The sequence below is a fragment of the Adiantum capillus-veneris genome, chromosome 15 (assembly GCF_014529385.1).
Source record: "Adiantum capillus-veneris isolate H3 chromosome 15, ASM1452938v2, whole genome shotgun sequence".
Classification (NCBI taxonomy): Eukaryota; Viridiplantae; Streptophyta; class Polypodiopsida; order Polypodiales; family Pteridaceae; genus Adiantum; species Adiantum capillus-veneris.
In genome coordinates, this window is record NC_140945.1 from 39,569,129 (window position 1) to 39,586,757 (window position 17,629).

Here is a 17,629-nt window from a genome sequence, read left to right on the forward strand (position 1 = left end):
AATTTGTGCTCAAAAACACCAATTTCAGTTGTTTTTAGCCTCACAGAACATACATAAGGCTAATACACAGCCTTTAGAAGCACGTATGAGCAAAAGCCCCAATTTGTAGCATCAAATTGCACAAAAATGAGCCACAAATGGTCATACATAGCCAAAGTTTGTCAAATGTACGTAGCTTGCATCAATTTGCACTTTCCCCAATGTAGTCGCATCATAAAAACACTTGCAAAAACCTGCGTAAATCTGAAATTTGCTGAAACACCTGTTTTGGGACCTGTTTTTCAACAATTTCAGTGTTTTCGGGTAGTAGGGACCTAGCAAAGATGTTCCCACACCTTAATACATGATTTGCAAAACCTGTATTTTGCTGTCATAACCTGTAATCTGCTGATTTTGACCTAATTTCAGCTTGTTCTACGTCAATTTGACTTGCCGAGAGCTCTCTAGTGTCCGGGGACGAGTCCTTTGGCGATGAAATTGCAAAATCTCACGTGAAAGTTGACCTCCTTGGCTGAAAATCAGCGTTTGCAGGTTTGTACCCTAATTGGGCTCTAATACCGGTTGCTGAGCGCGGAGCGGTGTGTGCAAGTGCTAGAGCACACGAGGAAGTGCAGGGTGTGTACCTTGGAGAGGGGCGAGTGCAAGCAGAGAGGTGGGCGCTAGCAGAACGAAGAGGGAGAGATAGAGCAAGAGCGCTACACAATTTGGGAATAAGAGAGTGAGTAAAATTAACTCACATTCCCTTTATTAAAATGTATAGGACCAATTTAAAGTTAGTGGCCAAGTTCAATGTGAACTTGGCCAAAGGTTAATAACCTTTAAAACTATACACAAAGGGGGCCATTTGGGCCTTTAACCCAACACTTCTTCTTCTGTTTCTTGTTCTTCTTAGGGTTTAGGCCCCTCAGCCGACATCTGCAAGTTGGCTCCATTCTTCAGGGCCTTTGACACGTCAGCAGTTTGTGACAGACAGTCTCCCGAAAATGTGGGCAGAATGCTGACGTGGCACTGCCGTACGATCCTCCGGAATCTGCAGCGGAAAACGTGGCGCTATTTGCGGAAAACCAACCACGTGGCAGATGGTACGGATAGCAGCTTTTGGGCATTTTTCCCTACGCAAATAGGCCTGCTTTATTCTACGCAATGTAGAAAGAGAGAGGAGGCTTGAGTTGACTTGCTTTATATTGTGTAAATTGCAAGAGAATCAGAGAGAGAGAGAGAGAGAGAGAGAGAGAGAGAGAGAGAGCTTTTGAAAGCCCTAGCTTTTTATGGGCAGCTTTTGGGGCTCTGCTTTTGGCATCCCTTGTAATCTCTTTATAGGTGTGGTCAAGCTTCCCACTTCTCAGAGCATCTGGACGCAGAGTCTAAGAGTGAGAGCCTCCCACTCCCTTGTACTTTGAGTTGCAGATTAATACAAAAAGAAATACCGAAAGGGGCGTCAGTCTTTGGGGCCAATATCTCTAGGCACGGAACTCCGCCAAGCCAATGTCAAATCAATTAAGAGCTATGAACTGTTTTGAAGTGAATTCTTGTGGTGTCGCGGTAGAATCTCGACTTGGAGTATCCAAGTCCGTTATAGACAGTCTGGGGCCAAGAATGATATCTCTACCAATGCGCGCACTGTACTCAAAAAATGACACCGTCTCCTCTGCAATGTCCCGGCCACATCCACTCTTCCGGATCCTAGACAAGCTCTGCCAATGGTAAACCTTCCCAAACCCACAACCTCCATAACACTGCCTCCTTTGAAGAAAACACAGGGTCTACACATAAGGCGCTTGCCAAACGCACCTACCACTCGAACTGGCTCATAATGCAAATCAGGCTCCTCATCCAAAGGAGAAGAGCCATGAAATGTAAGGCGCATGTGCCCTCTACTATGTCCATGATCTGCAAGTGAGAAGACAAGAGTGCCTCTGCGCACCAAGCGTGGATACTTGTCATCATCAAAAAAAGCCCACCAACCCTCATGCATGGGCAGATCCGAGTCACCCAAGATGGCATGCCGCCAATCTGAAGGAAGAGCATCCTCAAACTCTAGCATTCGGGTGGCAACTCCCCTACGTATACCGAACTCAATGCTAATGAAATCCGCATCAAGCAAACCTGTCTCTAACCGAATCCGTACAGAAGTTGCTGGCCCATCATCCTATCTGGCCCAGTCAATATGAGTCCGCTCCCCTAACTGACGTCCCTCATGATCACAAACATATGCATTTCAAATCAAGGGCTGCCTCTCAATCTCCTCAATGCATCGCGGTCTTCGGCAAATCATACCCTAACATACAGTCAGCCAAATCCGTAAAAGTGATCTTATAAAAGGAGATAACTGAGTATAATCCAAAGAAGCATCAGCGAAGATAAAACGGATAGTCGTGCGTAAAGGGCCCTTTGCACCTAATGATCCAAAACGTGGCATTGCACGGGACAGCACGATACAAAAATTGTTTCCAAGGCTCCGCCCCAGGGAATAAGCCTCTAACTATAAGTTTAGACAGCAAAGCACCACTCTGCATCTCTAGATCAATGATGACCAACCCTCCCTCTTTGCGAGGTAACATAACAATACGCCAGCTAACTCTGGGACGGGTGTCGTGCATGCTGAAACCGGCCCGTGGGGCGGTAGGCTTTGGCTTTCACCCGAAATTCTTTACTTTAGACACACACAGAGAGAACGTGCAAAGGAAACTTGCGACGGGAATTAACACTTAAGCACACACACGGCTCGATAGCTAGAATGCTCCGAGCAGACGCCGACAACCTGTAGGCCCCAAAATTGGCACTCCTTTCGGTATCTCTTTATTCTTTGAGAGGGTAAATTACATAGTAGAATCCTGGGAATCCTTTACCTGTATCCCTCTAGATACTACCTGATTTGGCCAAATTTCGGCAACATAACAGCCCCAAAACTTGCGCGAAACCAATTCCCCTGCTAGAACTCACTTCCACTGGCGTATACCCTTTGATTTCAGCCCAAAAACAGTAAATTCAGCTCGCTGTATTTACTGGTTTTTGCCCTGTTTTCAGCCCTAAACAGTCCCCTAACTGTCCTCTGCCAGTGGGGCACGATTCCCAAGGGTTTTGGCGTCTGTATGGCTGAAAACGGTCAATTTTTTCTGCACATACACAGCGCTGAATTTGCACCTGTACGGTGAGGTTATGACACTCATCGGTGCCTGCTTTGGAGTAGCAGCTAGCTACCCCTGTTCCTGCTCAAGGAGGCTCTTGCCCCAGCACAAAAGCATGAACCCACACAACTGTACATTAGTCAAATGAAGAGCCCTCTTGTGGGGCATCACATAACTGCACGTAGGGGAGAGAGAGAGATCAGTGTGTAGCGTGCAGAGCATCACTCCTAGCACCACACTGTACATGAGAGGGAAAGAAAGCACTCCATAGCTCTTAACCTATGACAAAAAACCAAAATAAGGCCTCTCCCAGCATAAAATTCAGCGCCCATTTTTCTGTAAGAGGCAAGTCCATGAGAATCTGCCACTTGGCGCATTTACAAGCATTTTCCTGTTTCGGGTTTGCCACTTAAAAATCTCCCGAATGGTTGCCCAGTTGACTTCGCGACAGAGTTGTAAAATGTTCCCCTAGTCATACCAGAGGTAATGACGCGAACACATTTTATGGCCCAAAATAGCAGTTCCCTAAATTTTAGGAAATGATTCCGTTGGGCTCCCACTAGTCATCTGACCATCTATCCTCATTGGGATCGCATCGAAAAGTGCAATGTGGCCCAACTGTCGGATACTTTCTGTTGGTAGTCCCACCTTGACTTTGTGCCTTTATTGAGTTCACTTCCTAGTATCCACCAACTTGCTAAGTGCGACGGGGGGACCTATATGATCTTGCTCTGAGCCTGGACATCCTCTTACTATACGAATTCCAGTGCCGACCACTTCCCATCTGCGGGTCAAACTACCGTTCACATTGGCCATACAATGTCCGACCGTTTGCTACTTCAAAAAGAGGGTCTCAAAAATAAAACAAAAATCATTGGAAAGAAACCAACAACTAAGGTTAGCAGTTGCCACGTCCTCGTGACATAGTTAACAGTTGCCACATCCCTGTGACACATGCCATCCGAACCTCCTCACAAATAGTTGCGCAGCAAACGTCGAAGCCGAATGAATACCCCAGAATGCATAGTCCAGCAAGAAGCAGTGTACCAAACAGTTGCTAGGAGAACCTGGTTCACAATCAAGGCTCTGTCCGCAAGAGAGAGATGCATAGACGACCAGTGACAAAGCTTCCTCCTAACTGACTGTAGAACTAGCTCAAATTGTTGTTCCGACGATACATCAATGCCAACTTGAAAGCCCAAGCAATGGCATGACTGTCCACGAGCTAACCAAGTAAACCCATTATGCATACCCCATTGTAGAGCTTCATCAACACCAATTAGAAAACCAAACGATTTATTCCAATTGATAAGAGCTCCACTAGCAATGCAAAAAATAGTAAGAGCATCCCGCAACCTATCCAACAAATGAGGTGCATACTGAGAGCAAACCAAGGTAACATCTGTGTACTCCTAATCCAATAAATTTGGTCCTGAACGCATCATCCTCAAGTTGCCCAGTCATAAAGCCCTGTACTGGACGGACATTCACATCAACAGGAGGTACAGACTAGCATGGTTGTGAGCTCTCGCCAATCTCGAACACCATAGGTCTTCCATAATGCCCTTCCATTTGTCGGTTCATAGTGTAATCCCGCGTTTCTGTACTCTGTGTCTTTACCCAAAACAACCGAGGCTCACTTCTTGAGGAAAAAGTGATTGATGTCTCGGCAACGGAACCTTGAAAATGGCCCGTGGGGCGGTAGACTTTGGCTTTCACCCGAAAGTCTTTACTTTACTTCAGACACTCACAAAGTGAGAGTACTTTTGAAAGGTAACCTGCAACGGGAATAAACACTCAAGCACACACATGGCTCAGAAGCTAGAATGCTCGGAGGAGACGTCGACAACTTGTAGGCCCCAAAATTAGCGCCCCTTTTGATATTTCTTTATACTCTAAGAGGGTAGATTACAAAGAAGAGTCCCGGGAATTCTTTACCTGTATCCAGCTAGATAGCACCTGTTTTGGCAAAATTTCGGCAACATAACAACCCCAAAACTTACCCGAAACCAATTCCCCTGCTGGAACTCACTTCCACTGGCATAAACCCTCTGATTTCTTCCCAAAAACAGTAAATTCAGCTCGCTGTATTTACTGGTGTTTACCCAGTTTTCAGCCTTAAACAATCCCTGAACTGCCCTCTAGTAGTGGGGCACTATTCCCAAGGCTTCTGGTGTCCATATGGCTGAAAAACAGTCAAAATACAGTGCATAACCAGCACTGAAATCGCACCTATACGGTGAGGTTATCACCCTCACCGGTGCCTCCTTTTGGAGCAACAGTTAGCTACTCATGTTCCTGCTCAGAGAGGCTCTTGCGTCAGCAAAAACGCATGTAACCACACAGTTGTACATGAGTCAAATGAAGAGCCCTCTTGTGGGGCATCACATTACTGCACGTTGGGGAGAGAGAGAGAGAGCAATGTAGAGTGTGCAGGAAATCACTTCTTGCACTACACTGTACATGAGAGGGAAAGCTTGCACACAATAGCTCTTAACCAGTGGTAGGAGCTTGCAAATGAGCCTCCTAGCTAGAAATTCAGCGCCACTTCTTCTTGCATGAGGAAAGTCCACCATTTTGTGCCACTTGGCACGTTTACAAGCAATTTTCCGTTTCGGGGCTGCCGCTTAAAAATCTCCCGACTGGTTGCCCAGTTGACTTTACGGCAGAGTTGTAAAATGTTCCCCTTGTCATTCCAGAGGTAATGACGCAAACAGATTTCATGGCCCAAAATAGCAGTTCCCTAATTTTTAGGAGATACTTCCGTTGGGCTTCCAATGGTCTTCTGACCATCTATCCCCATTGGGACCGCATCCAAAAATGCAATGTGACCCAACTATGGGGTACTTTCCTTTGGTGACCCCACCTTGGCTTTATGCCTTTATTGAGTTCACTTCCTAGTATCCACCAACCCCTTGCTAAGTGCGATGGGGGGACCTACATGATCTTGAACCGAGCCTAGGCATCCTCTTACAATACGAATTCCAGTGCCGACCAACTTCCCGTCTACGGGTGAAAGTACCATTCACATTGGCCATACAATGTCCGACCACTTGCAACTTCAAAAAAAGGGTTTCGAAAATAAAACAAAAATCAATGGAAAGAAACCAACAATAACAACGACTGGATCAAGAAAACTAGTTATCTAACACCACCAGATCTACAACAGCAGTCATTGTCACCTTAAAACCAGAACATCCTACCATACAACATAAATAATACACCTTAAAGATTGGAACTGACCTGTCCACGTGTACCAGAGGGATAAAGTAGAGAATAAGCATCCTCTGAAAGCTTGAATTTTCTTATGAATTGTTAAAGAAAACTCGACAGAAAAAATGAGCGGCAGCCATACTGTCTTTAGTCTCGAAAGCCACATTTACTGAATAACTATCAAGCTTTGGTCGGTGCTCCAAGAACCCGAGCCCATGTCACCCTTTGTCAATGTGATCGAGCAATTTAACAGAAAAGGGTTCTGAAATGATTCAAAGCACAAACAGCAATTTTATTGAGGATACTCAAGTTCTTTTAGTACTTCCACACTTTTTTCCTTCTTCTCCTTCTCTTCCTGAAAAGTTGAAGCACATAAATCGTACCATTACACATTGTTCATGAAGCAAAAAATCAACATATGTTTGGAGACCTTCACAATATATAACTGTACATCTTAAACCCTTTACACTCGAGCAGAAACTTTACATATCTATACTGGCAGTGATCCACCATCAAAGCCCAACAATGACTCTAAAGATCAGTTAGAACAAACAATACAGATAGTTAATAGGTAATATTTTCTCAATGTCAAAAGCAATTCTAAAAAAAACTGTTGTTTTCTTTTCAGGAGCCAAGCATAAGTATATTCGAACTACGTCCCACCTGAAAAAGGACGCAATCACAAATAAATTTTGGGGCCCAAAATAGGGAAGAAAGAAAAATTCTGATACAATATCGATAATGATAATGACAGTTTTTCTGTTCTTGGAAGGCCAACATTGACAAGCATCCCTTCCTCCTCCATACTCCAGAGTCACAGAGAGAAATAACAATGATGATAATGTACATTTACTGGTTTTTTCCTTTTGTGAAAACTTTTAATGCCCTTTCTTTCAGATGAGGGATTGAATGCTTGGATGTTTTTTTTTTTCCGAGAAAAGATCCTTCTATTAGTTAATGAAACTGCCCATAGGGCTACTACCACCTCTACAAGAGAGGGCTACAACAATCATGACGGGGAGACTCTCCCAATGAGAAAAACCAGCATATGGACACTGAGGCTAAATCAAGAGATGGGAGGAGGGAAAAGCCACACAGGTGGACGGTAATGCCATCTAAGCACACCTTGGACCATGGGGTGAAGAAAGGCCCAAGGCGCCAGAGTCGAAGAAAATCCTCTCTGCGCTCCCTCATGCAATCGGAGCTGCCCTGAAGTCTCTCGAATTGTCCTCTGAGAGTATGGATCAGCTCTAGCCAAAAATCCCTACCAGTCTCTGCTGGTGGTACAGGGCGAGCCTCGAAGATGCGGAAGCAGCAGGCCCGCCAGATGAACCAAAGTGTCAGGCCGCAGATGAGCTTCCAACACTCCTCTCTCTCACTGCACCAATCCTGTGGCGTAAGCTCTGTAGCAAGCTGGAGCGTAGGTCGACCCCCCTACATCACTATCATCCTGCTGGTGGAGGATAGCTCAAACTGAAGTGCCGGGCCCGTGAGAGTGGACCAAGCAGCTGCCCCCCCAAGTGTACTGCAGAGCAGTGGAAAGAGCTGGCATCAGCCGAAGAACACGAACCCAAACCTGTTGTGCCATAGGACAGTCCCAAAGACAGTGACGCTGACTCTCCACCAGATGGTCACAAGCTGCACATGCTACCAAGAGACCACTATGCACCAGCGAACTACCAACTGCTGTAGCTCGGTGTGCAACCAGCCACTGGAACAAAGTGACTCGCCTCGGCTGTCTAGAGTCCCACAACCTCTCCCAAAAATCTGCCAAGAACTCACTTGTGAGACCCTCCTCCTGCCAATGAGAAGCTGCAGCAGGACGAGCCTCTCTCTACGCTCCCAGTATGTGACGTCCTAGTCGAACAGTGTATTGAAAGGAAGGGATACCTGGATGATCTGCTGAGGAGAAGGGGTCCCTCTAAAACTACTCTCAAGGGTCCCACTGCACCCGTGCCACTAGACAGCTCTCCCAAGCCCACAGTCTCCAGTGGCAAGTCGCAAGAGCTGCTGGGTCAGGATCAATGACACAAGTCCTACCACAGATGCCCACCACTTGGATCCTCTGAGAACAGCACTGCCACCTACGCGGCCTCTACTGCAACTCGGTGTAAGCGTCCCCCACCCTGTAGCTCGAAAAACAGGGAGGGTACAGTCTCTGAGCAAGCCCAAACTGAGATGAGAACCTCCAGTCGCGTGAAGGCCCCCATCCATCTGGGCGCTGCTGACTCGAGAGGTGTGAGCCACTCAGCAGGTACTGCCTCTGAGATGTCCTGACACATGCCCTGCACCCCTCTCATGCCTTGTAGCTGAATGCCCTGAAGCTCCTCTGACAAGCTGAGAACTGTAGCCAATCACCTAAGGTGCGTGCTGGACCCTCTACCATGGGACCCCAGGAAACATGAGGCCTACTACCAACCAAGTGGCCTCTCTGAGTGCTAACCATGGGGTTCCAAACAACGGGCTGTCTCAGGTGCTCCTCCATGCAAGTAGGCTGCCGCTGCTCCAAGACTCTCCGTAGTAGCTGCTCCCAAGATTGGAGCAGACTCACAGCGAAGCGATCCTCCAGTCTCCTGCTCAAGCCAACTCTGCGCATCTCTGTGAAAATCCAACTGGTCGAAGGTCACCAGGGGCCTCCAGCCTAAGACACTCTAGAACTAAGCCGTTGAAGCAAGAACTCCTTCCAGGGCTCCTCTCCTGGAAGAAGTTCTCTGACGATGAACTTCCCTAAAAGGGCTCTGCTCTGCTGTGCTGGGTCTATGATCCCCAACCCTCCTTGAGAACAAGGAAGGATGATGACCTGCCATGCCACTTTGGCCCGGGCTATCTTAGTGTCACACCCGAACCAAAAGAAGTTCCTGATCAGCCTCTCTACCTGGCTGATGCAAGAACTCGAAAAGATCCAACAAGAAGTGATGTACCACATAGTAGCCAACAACACCTGGTTGGCCACTACAACTCTGCCTGCCAGAGAAAGTCGTGCGAAGCTCCAATGTAACAAGTCCAAGCCAACCTGACAGCCCAAGTATCGAACTGCAGTCCCTGGAGGTATCCACCTGAAACCCTCACCTGGCATCCAGTCAAGCGTAGGAGCACTACCACCCGAGAAAGCCACAGTCTTTCTCCAGTTGATCAGTGCGCCTGATGCACAACAAAAGGTCTCGAGGGCCTGCTCACACCTATGAAGGTTGGCCACCTGGCCATCTAAGTACAGGGCTGAGTCGTCTGCAAACTCAGTGTCCAATAGCTTATCTCCCCGAATAGGGAGTGCTAAGACTCGTAAACCAACCTGCTGTGAAACCAAAAACCTGCTCATCGCCTCAGCATAGAACAGAAAGAGAAAGGGGGCAAGAGGGCAGCCCTGTCTGACCGAACGTGTCAGCATGAAACGATCACCTCTACCTCTTGACAAAAGTACCTGATTGTGTGCCTATCTATACAGAGCTGACACACCTCTGATCCAAGCATCTGAGAAGCCCATCCTGCATAGAGTGCCCTCAAAAAAGTCCCAGTCAACTCTATCGTAGGCCTTCTCAAAATCGAGAAGAAGTATCATCAGATCCTCACCACGGAGCCGCGCAAGGGCAGAAGCCTCCCAAAAAGTAAAGATGTTGTCAAGGATACTACGATAACTACACTCCTTGACAAAACCTGTGTGTCCCATGTATAATGCTCTCTAGAAGTGGCTGAATCCTCAAACTTAGAGCCTTGGCAAGAATTTTGTGGGATGAGTTGAGGATGGTGATGGGTCGCCACTGTCGAATCTCATCCAAGGAGCCACCCTCCTTGGGAATGAGGTAGATCAGGCCCTCACTCATGCTGTCAGGCATCTCTCCTGTGTGCAAGATGTACTGAAAAGCGCTGCAAAGATCTGAGCCAAGCAAGTCCCACTACTCCTGGAAAAAGCTCGGAGTCAAACCATCCTCACCTGGACAGCTACCACGGGGGAGTGCTCTGAGAGCCTCGAGTAGCTCGTCTAGCTAAAGAGGTAGCTCAAGCCTCTGGCGCATCTCCTTAGTCACAAGACAAGGCATCTGTGTCCACACCTGCTCTCTGCATGCATCCTGGCGCTCTGACTAAGGCTCTGCTGACAGTAGATCTCGATAAAAGTCAATAGCAACTGCACGCATATCCTCTGGCTCTAAAGCAACTGACCCGTTGGGCCTCCTCAACTGACTGACCATGGCATGTGTATGCCAAGGTCCCACTGCCTCAAAGAAAGCGCTTGTCACTCTGTCACCCACCTGGGTCCACTGAGATGCCTATCGTCGATGGAAAGCAAACTCATGGCGCCTCTCGAGTCTCCCCTGTGTTGACGAGCTCTTAGCGAGCCTGTTGCAACTGCTCCTCCAACCAAGGACTGTCTGGATGCTGCTCCTACATCCTATGCAGGGAAGCAACGCCCCGTCGGAGACGCTGCTCCTCCTCTCTCGCTGAAGCCAGGCGAGCCGAAGACTCCTGAAGAAAGAGACGACTAAGCTGAGCAAGTCCAGAGGCCACTGTGGTAGCAGGAGAATCCTATATGTCCAAGCTCTCTGTCCAAAGAGCCTCCACTCACTCTCTAAGGGCAGAGTCCAGCAAGACCCTCTCAAGGATGCGTAGCATCGTGCTCCCCCTCCTCTGCCTATCAGTCACTGTGAGGATCACTCGTGCATGGTCCGAAAAGGAAGTCCTAGCCAAAATGCCAACAGTCCCACCCAAGTCACAAAAGTGATCACTAGTGTAGAAGCGATCTATCCGAGATAGATTCACTCCTCCCACTCTACAGTCCGAACAAGAGAAGGCCAGGCTGTCAGGTGGCCTCACAAAGCTAGAATGTTGCCACACATGTGAAACCCACAGTCATACATAACCTCTCCCAAGCTGCCAACTCATCTCCATGCACGGTAGCATGGCTACCTCCAATCCTGTCAGCTGGGTCCTCAAACATGTTGAAGTCTCCCCCAATGCAGCATTGCTTTGCCTGCAGCAAAGACTCTACAATGTGAGCCCAAAACTTTGCACGTACGCTCGCCACATTGGGTGCGTAGATGTTCAGGAAGCCCATGAGGCAACCCTGAACTTGCATAGTAATCCACTGAGCCCTACCTGGCACAATAATCCCTCTACCCACAATGGCCTGCTGCAAAGAGTCCGCAATGGTCATACATACCCCACCTTGGATGCCTCCAGGTCCAAAAGCAGCTGACCAAAACGTCTCATAGCGACCACGCAAAATCTGACCACAACGTCGAATGCGGGTCTCACAAAGATGATGCTCCTGTAGCATAAGAATGTCAATCTCACCACCCACAAGGCATCTTTGTAGCTCTTGACGCAACCGACCCCTCTGACGCTGAAACTCGGACCCTCCTAGTCCCTGCACATTCCATGAGATGATCCTCATGGAGTCAATGAGAGAAAACAGATGCTGCCACAACAGCCAACCTCGCTATCTTTGAGGCCGGTTTGGATGAGGAGTAATCCGCATCCGAACGACCTCTAGACAAGCGCGCAAGAAGTGACTGTCCCGCCCAAGCCCAAGCCGAGCGTGCAACCGAAAGGGCTACATCTTCTGTCCATGAATCCTCATGCACAAATACATAACACAGAGGGCACTGCGTGTCAGCAAACAAATGCACCAGAATGTGCCTGCAACTCGCTGCATCTGGCGGTGTCACGCTGAACTTGGCAAGAGGCCAAAGTGTCTACACCAGATCTGTCACCGCTAAGTCCCCTGTGTGGTGTGAGAACTCATGTAAGTTGCAGCAGAAGTGAATGTTGAACTTTGCTCAAGATAAGTGCTCCAAACTGTGCTCAAGGGTTCCTTTTACTTACGGAAGGGAGAGTCTTCCGTTCCTTTAGTGAGAGTGTGCAATGGACACAAACAAAGTGAATAGACATTGTGTGTGAAGGTGTTGAGACTGAGAGATAGAGAGAGAAGAGAATACGACACCGAGAAGTTGTCAAACCCTCCTCCAAGGGCCCCACTCTCGATGCTTGGACTTGCCGACGATGTCGACAACGACGAGGACGACGACGAGACGGCTGAAATTTGAGAATGCTAAGGGCTGAAATCTGCAAATCTTTATCTGCTGGATTCTGACTCTATGTCGATGACGATGTCGATGGCGACGATGCGACGACGACGCACTAAAAACGTTGATACTGAAATCTGCGTTTTCCGGGCTGAATCTGTAAACCTTGCGGAATCTGACCGTGTGGCAAGGAACTGCTGCGGGAAGGTGAGATCTGCGAGGTTCGGGGGTTCTACTGTGGAGTCTGACTGCTGAAAACTGAAAACGCTGATGCTTGTGGGGATTCCATCGCGAAGATCTGCAAAAACGCTAAAGTGTCTTGCAGATGCAAAAACGCTAGGGCTGAAAATGGTCTTGCTGTGTAGAATCTGCTGAGGCTGGGGAGTCTGCTGCTTCTTGCTGTCGCCAAGCTGTCGTCAAAGCAAAAACGCTGGTTGATCTGAGGTTTTGTCCAAAAACGCTAGCCCATCTGCCAGGGAGCAAAAACGTTAGGGCCTCTCGGGGGTTCTGCTGAGAAGTTGCCTGTTCAACGAGTGCTCCTGTTGCCTCTTCTGCCAAAAAGTGCTAGCGCTAGGTTTCTACTTAAACAAACTTAGCAAAATTGCCCTACCTACTTTCCAACAAAAGTCACTTAAAAATAATATGTCAAAAATAGGGAAAATAGGTCTATGCACTGTAAAAATGCTACTGATGGTTTCTGACTGGAATCTGATGGTCATGCTATGTGCAACCAAAGGATATGCATCTAATCTAAGTGTTTGGACATGCACGGTCTGCAAACAAACTCACAAAAGTGTCAGATCACCTCCGATTCTAGACTGACTTGACTGACTGAACCCTGGTCATGCTATAGCTTGTCCACGGACACACTCATAAATCTGGGGTCTCTGTCGGAGACAATCGTCTCAGACGTGCCATGTAATCGGAAAATCATCGTGATCATTCTGTGTTCTCGGGAGATCAAAAATGAAATCTATTTCAATATTTTCCCAGGGGCGGGTGGGTATGGGTAAAGGCTGTAACAATTCCTGTGCCTTATGCCTGTCAAACTTGACCTTCTGGCATACTGCGCATAAACTCTTCCACATCCTTTTTGAGTCTCGGCCAAAAGAAGTCTCTCTCTACCCCTTCATGGTGGTAGCAATGCCGCGGTGACCCGTAAAAGATGGACAGTGGCATTCAGTCACAACCTTTTCCCGCAACGGTTGTGTAACGCATAACATAGTCTTCTCATCAAGTAGCCTTCCCGAAAGGGAGTATCCAGCTACTATCTCCACATCCCGTATCCGTGTGAAAATATCTGCGAAATCTGTATATGTGGCATACTGATCGACCATATCCTCGAAGCTCCTATGATGTATCGCGAAAATAGCCAGAACCAACGGCTTCCGAGACAAAGCATCTGCCACCACATTCTTCTGTCCCTACACATGGACAATCTGGAAGTGAAACTGTGACAAGATGTTCGCCCACCGCATCTGCTTTTCCGAAAGCTGCTTTTGTGGCAAGAAGTAGCGCAAACTCTGATGGTCTATAAAGACAGTAAAATCAGCTCCGAGTAGGTAGCCGCCACTAAGTAAGAGCATGGATAACCACCAAAAGCTCTTTCTCGTAAATCTGTGTTGTCATCTCCGGCCTAGAGAACGATCGGCTCTCGTATGCAATGACACGGCCTTGCATCAAGACCGCACCCAGACTACGACCATAAGCATCACAATATACTTCAAATGACTTCTGCAAGTCCGGCAAAGTCAAATCTGGTCCTGTAGTCGATTTCTCTTTCAATGTCTGAAAGGCAATCACCTTTGTCGATCCCCACGAGAAAAGGACTCCTTTCTATATCAAGATATGCAAAGGGGAAGCAACCTCTGCAAACTTTCATATGAACCGCCTGTAGTACGAACCCATTCTTCAAATCGGGCCAATCACGTATAGTCTCTATCTTGGCCGAATCCACTTGCACTCCTGCTGCTGAGACAAAGTGTCCCAAGTCTCTGAAGCAAATGATCTCTGTGTTCTGCCTCATTCTTGGAGAAACAATGATATCATCAAAGAAAGTGCCAACAAATAGCCTGTACTCTTGAAAAATCTTGTCCATCATCCGGTTAAATGTCGCAGGAGCATTGGTTAAGCCAAAAGGCATCACCAAAAACTCAAATAACCCAAAAGTCGTCCGAAAGGCTGTCTTGTAGACGTCTCCCGACGCGATTCGGATCTGATGATATCCACTCTTCAAGTCAATCCTGCTAAAGCACGAGGATCCCTGTAACCTGTCGAGAATATCATCGATCCTAGGAATCGAAAATCTGTTCTTGATGGTGATTTTGTTGAGAGCGCTATAATCGATGCACATTCTCTAAGATCCGTCTTTCTTCAAATCCAACAACAGTGGAGAGCAATACGGTGAAGTACTATGCTGGACAAGACCCTTTTCCAAGAGGTCTTTCACTAGGTTCATAATATTTTCATTCTGTACTCGGCTCACACGGTTCGGTGGCCGGTTCGGTGGCGTGCTTCCAGGTATCACGTCAATGGTCTCATCTTCAAGCCCTCTGAAAAACAATCGGCATGAGTGTGGAGAAAAATATTGGTGTTCTTTTGATCAGGTCAAAACATATTCAACCTTTATCCATCGTTCAGTTCTCTCCCAAAAGAATGAGTAAAGAAACTCAAGTTCATCAAGTATAATCTCTAAGCCCTTCATTTATCAAAGTCGCTTTCTCGGCCCGGTAGTCAACCACAGCGTAGTTCTTGTGGTACCAAGGGATCCTGAGTAGAACATCACTCGCGTGCCCTGAATACCCCTGTCATTGCAAACGAAGTTTGCCAATGCTCGGTGTAATGGCAACATCCCATCCAGGTGCTAGTCGAACTATCTCCACCTGTGGCGTCAGTCTGTCGGGCGTAATTCCAAGTCGAGCCGCCAATTCCCAGTGAAAAGAAGTTTGCCTTGGCTCCTTTAAAAGAGCTTCCTGATCCTTCACTTTGCCCCAAAAGCGGCAAAGTTTGTACTTTCATTCATTAGATTTGGTGCAAGTCCCACGCCATGTGGTACCAGTTCTGCTTTTCTATCTACCTTTTCTGCCACGTTCCTCAACTGCTCTCGAACTCTCACGCCTGTCGTCGTCTTTATCATTTTGTTCTTTCTGTGCCTTTTTAGGGCACTTCGCGGAGATATGTCCCTGTTCACCACATCCAAAGCACTTTCCCTCTCTGATGAAGCGAGCTCTCTCCTCAGGAGTAAGCTTGGGTCGTGCATCCTTTTTCTCTGGGTTGCTCTTTTTCTTTATACTTTCATTCCCAGAACTCTGTTCGGCTCGTTGTGTCATGGCCTCATCTGCGGGGTAGGTCAGACTGCCAGAGTGAATGGCAAAGCCCCGCTTCGCATGACTCATCAACTCCTGAATAGAAGCTGACTTCTGTTCCAAGCAGTGATCTCGGATCTCTGTAGGTAGACCCAAGGTGAACCGCTCAATCTGTTCTTTGAACGAGATCTTCTTGAATGAAGAGGCGGGTAGAAAAGAGCTCCAGAATCTTTCACAATAAGCATTGATTGTATCTTCTTGGTTATCCGAAGATGGTTCCAAGCAGCTCGTATTCTCGTTCATATTCTTGCGTCAACCAAGAAGAAATAAAAAGCTTCTTAAATTTCAGCCATTTAACTGGCGCACTCTTGTTTAAAAGAAGCGTGGACCACCAAGTACGAGCATTCCCCTTAAAGTAAGAGGCAGCTCTCCGAATCTTGGAGTGCTTTGAATAGCGTCCTCCCGCGAAAGCGATGTCAAATTGTTGTATAAAAGACAAAGCCTTCGAAGCATCTGAGTATCCTAAAAAAGTATCAAACTTGATCGAGTGGCCACCTTCCTTAAACTCTCGGACTTTCTTGCTTTTATCTTCGAGAAAGTCATACTGGTTGGCTTTGTAAAAATTCTTCTTGTTTGCATAAAAATTTCCATTATCAGAATCTGAGCTGTCTGTAGACGAGTCCTCAGAAGAACTGTCAGTCTTTGGGCGAGATTTAGTCTTCTTTGCCTTTTTCTTGCCCTTTCCGAAGCTTTGTTTCTTGCTTCGCTTTTTACCTTTTCTGTCTTCTTCGCTCGAGTCTGAAGAGCTAGAAGAACTATCAGAAGAAGAAAAAGAAGAAGAAGAACTGGGTACTCCTTCAAATCGAACACGCTTCTTCTATTTCTTTGCCTATTCAAATGTCGACTGACGACCCAAATATCCCATGAAGTCAGTGCTTTTCTTCTACTTTTTGTCGTGCTTTTTGGCTTTCTTTTGCCCGTCAAAAAGCTGAGCAATCCGCGCATCAACCACCTCTTGTCATTCCTTCTCTGAATATTGTTTGTGATCAGAAAGTTTCTTGAGAGCGGGTTTCAGTGGTGGTGTAGTGGTTTTCTGCCACTGTTCATGCACTTCCAAAAAAGAAGTCTCGCTCATATATTTTGCCAATTTCGGATCCTTCGCAAAAATGAGCATCATCTTTGTTGCATCGCCGATCAATTGACAACACTTCATTTCTCTTTGCTCCGCCTGAGTAGGCCGAGGCGGGCCATACTCTCTGTCAGAATATTTGTTGTGATCCCTGCCCGCATCTCCAGATGCAGAAGGAGTCGACTAATCCTTGCATGAAGCCATAGATGCCGCGGAAAAAAAAATTGGGGATCGGATTTCCCGTAGAAGAGAAATCGTCCGTGCTCTGATACCACTATAACAGTCTTGGACACTCCAAGTCAAGAATCAATCGCGACAACACCAAATAACCACTTCAAAACAATTCACAGATCACAATAGATTTGCACTGGCCCGGCGGAGTTCCGTGCCTAGAGATATTGGCCCCGAAGACTGGCGCCCCTTTCGGTATTTCTTTTTGTATTAATCAGTTCAAAGTACAAGAGAGTGGCTCGGGTTTCACTCTCAGACTTTGCGTCCAAATGCTCTGAGAAGTGAGGGCCCAAGCCACTTATTTAAAGGTTTACAAGGGATGCCAAAAGCAGAGCCCCAAAAGCTTGAAAGCAAAAGCCTGAAAGCAAAAGCTCTTTTCCCTCTCTCACAGAGAGCTTCTGAAAGCAAAAGCAAATTCTCTCTCTCTCTCAATGAGAGCAGAAGCTGAGATTTGCGTCGCTCAAAAATATCCAAAATTTTTATTTTATTTTTATTTTTTTCCACCTCCGCGATTTCTGGAAATTAGGGTTTTTGGCAAAAATTAGAGTTTGCAGGAATTTTAGGGTTTTTGGCAGAAATTAGGGTTTCTGCTGTCCGTAGCCATGT

The 17,629-nt window shown here is 47.1% G+C and overlaps 1 protein-coding gene across 2 annotated transcripts in view; it reads right to left on the bottom strand.

Annotated features, from left to right (window-relative positions):
* Positions 1–17,629, bottom strand: part of FAS4 (RNA helicase family protein) — a 185,634-nt gene that overhangs the window by 154,195 nt on the left and 13,810 nt on the right. Inside the window, exons 3-4 of one of the 2 annotated variants that reach the window (XM_086530282.1) lie at positions 6,647–6,696; positions 6,372–6,432 (exon numbers count right to left, since the gene is read on the bottom strand). The exons of the other annotated variant lie outside the window; for it this stretch is intronic. Coding sequence (XP_086386408.1) covers positions 6,372–6,432; positions 6,647–6,696 — 111 coding nt within the window. The remainder of the gene's footprint in view (positions 1–6,371; positions 6,433–6,646; positions 6,697–17,629) is intronic. 2 annotated transcript variants of the gene reach the window in all.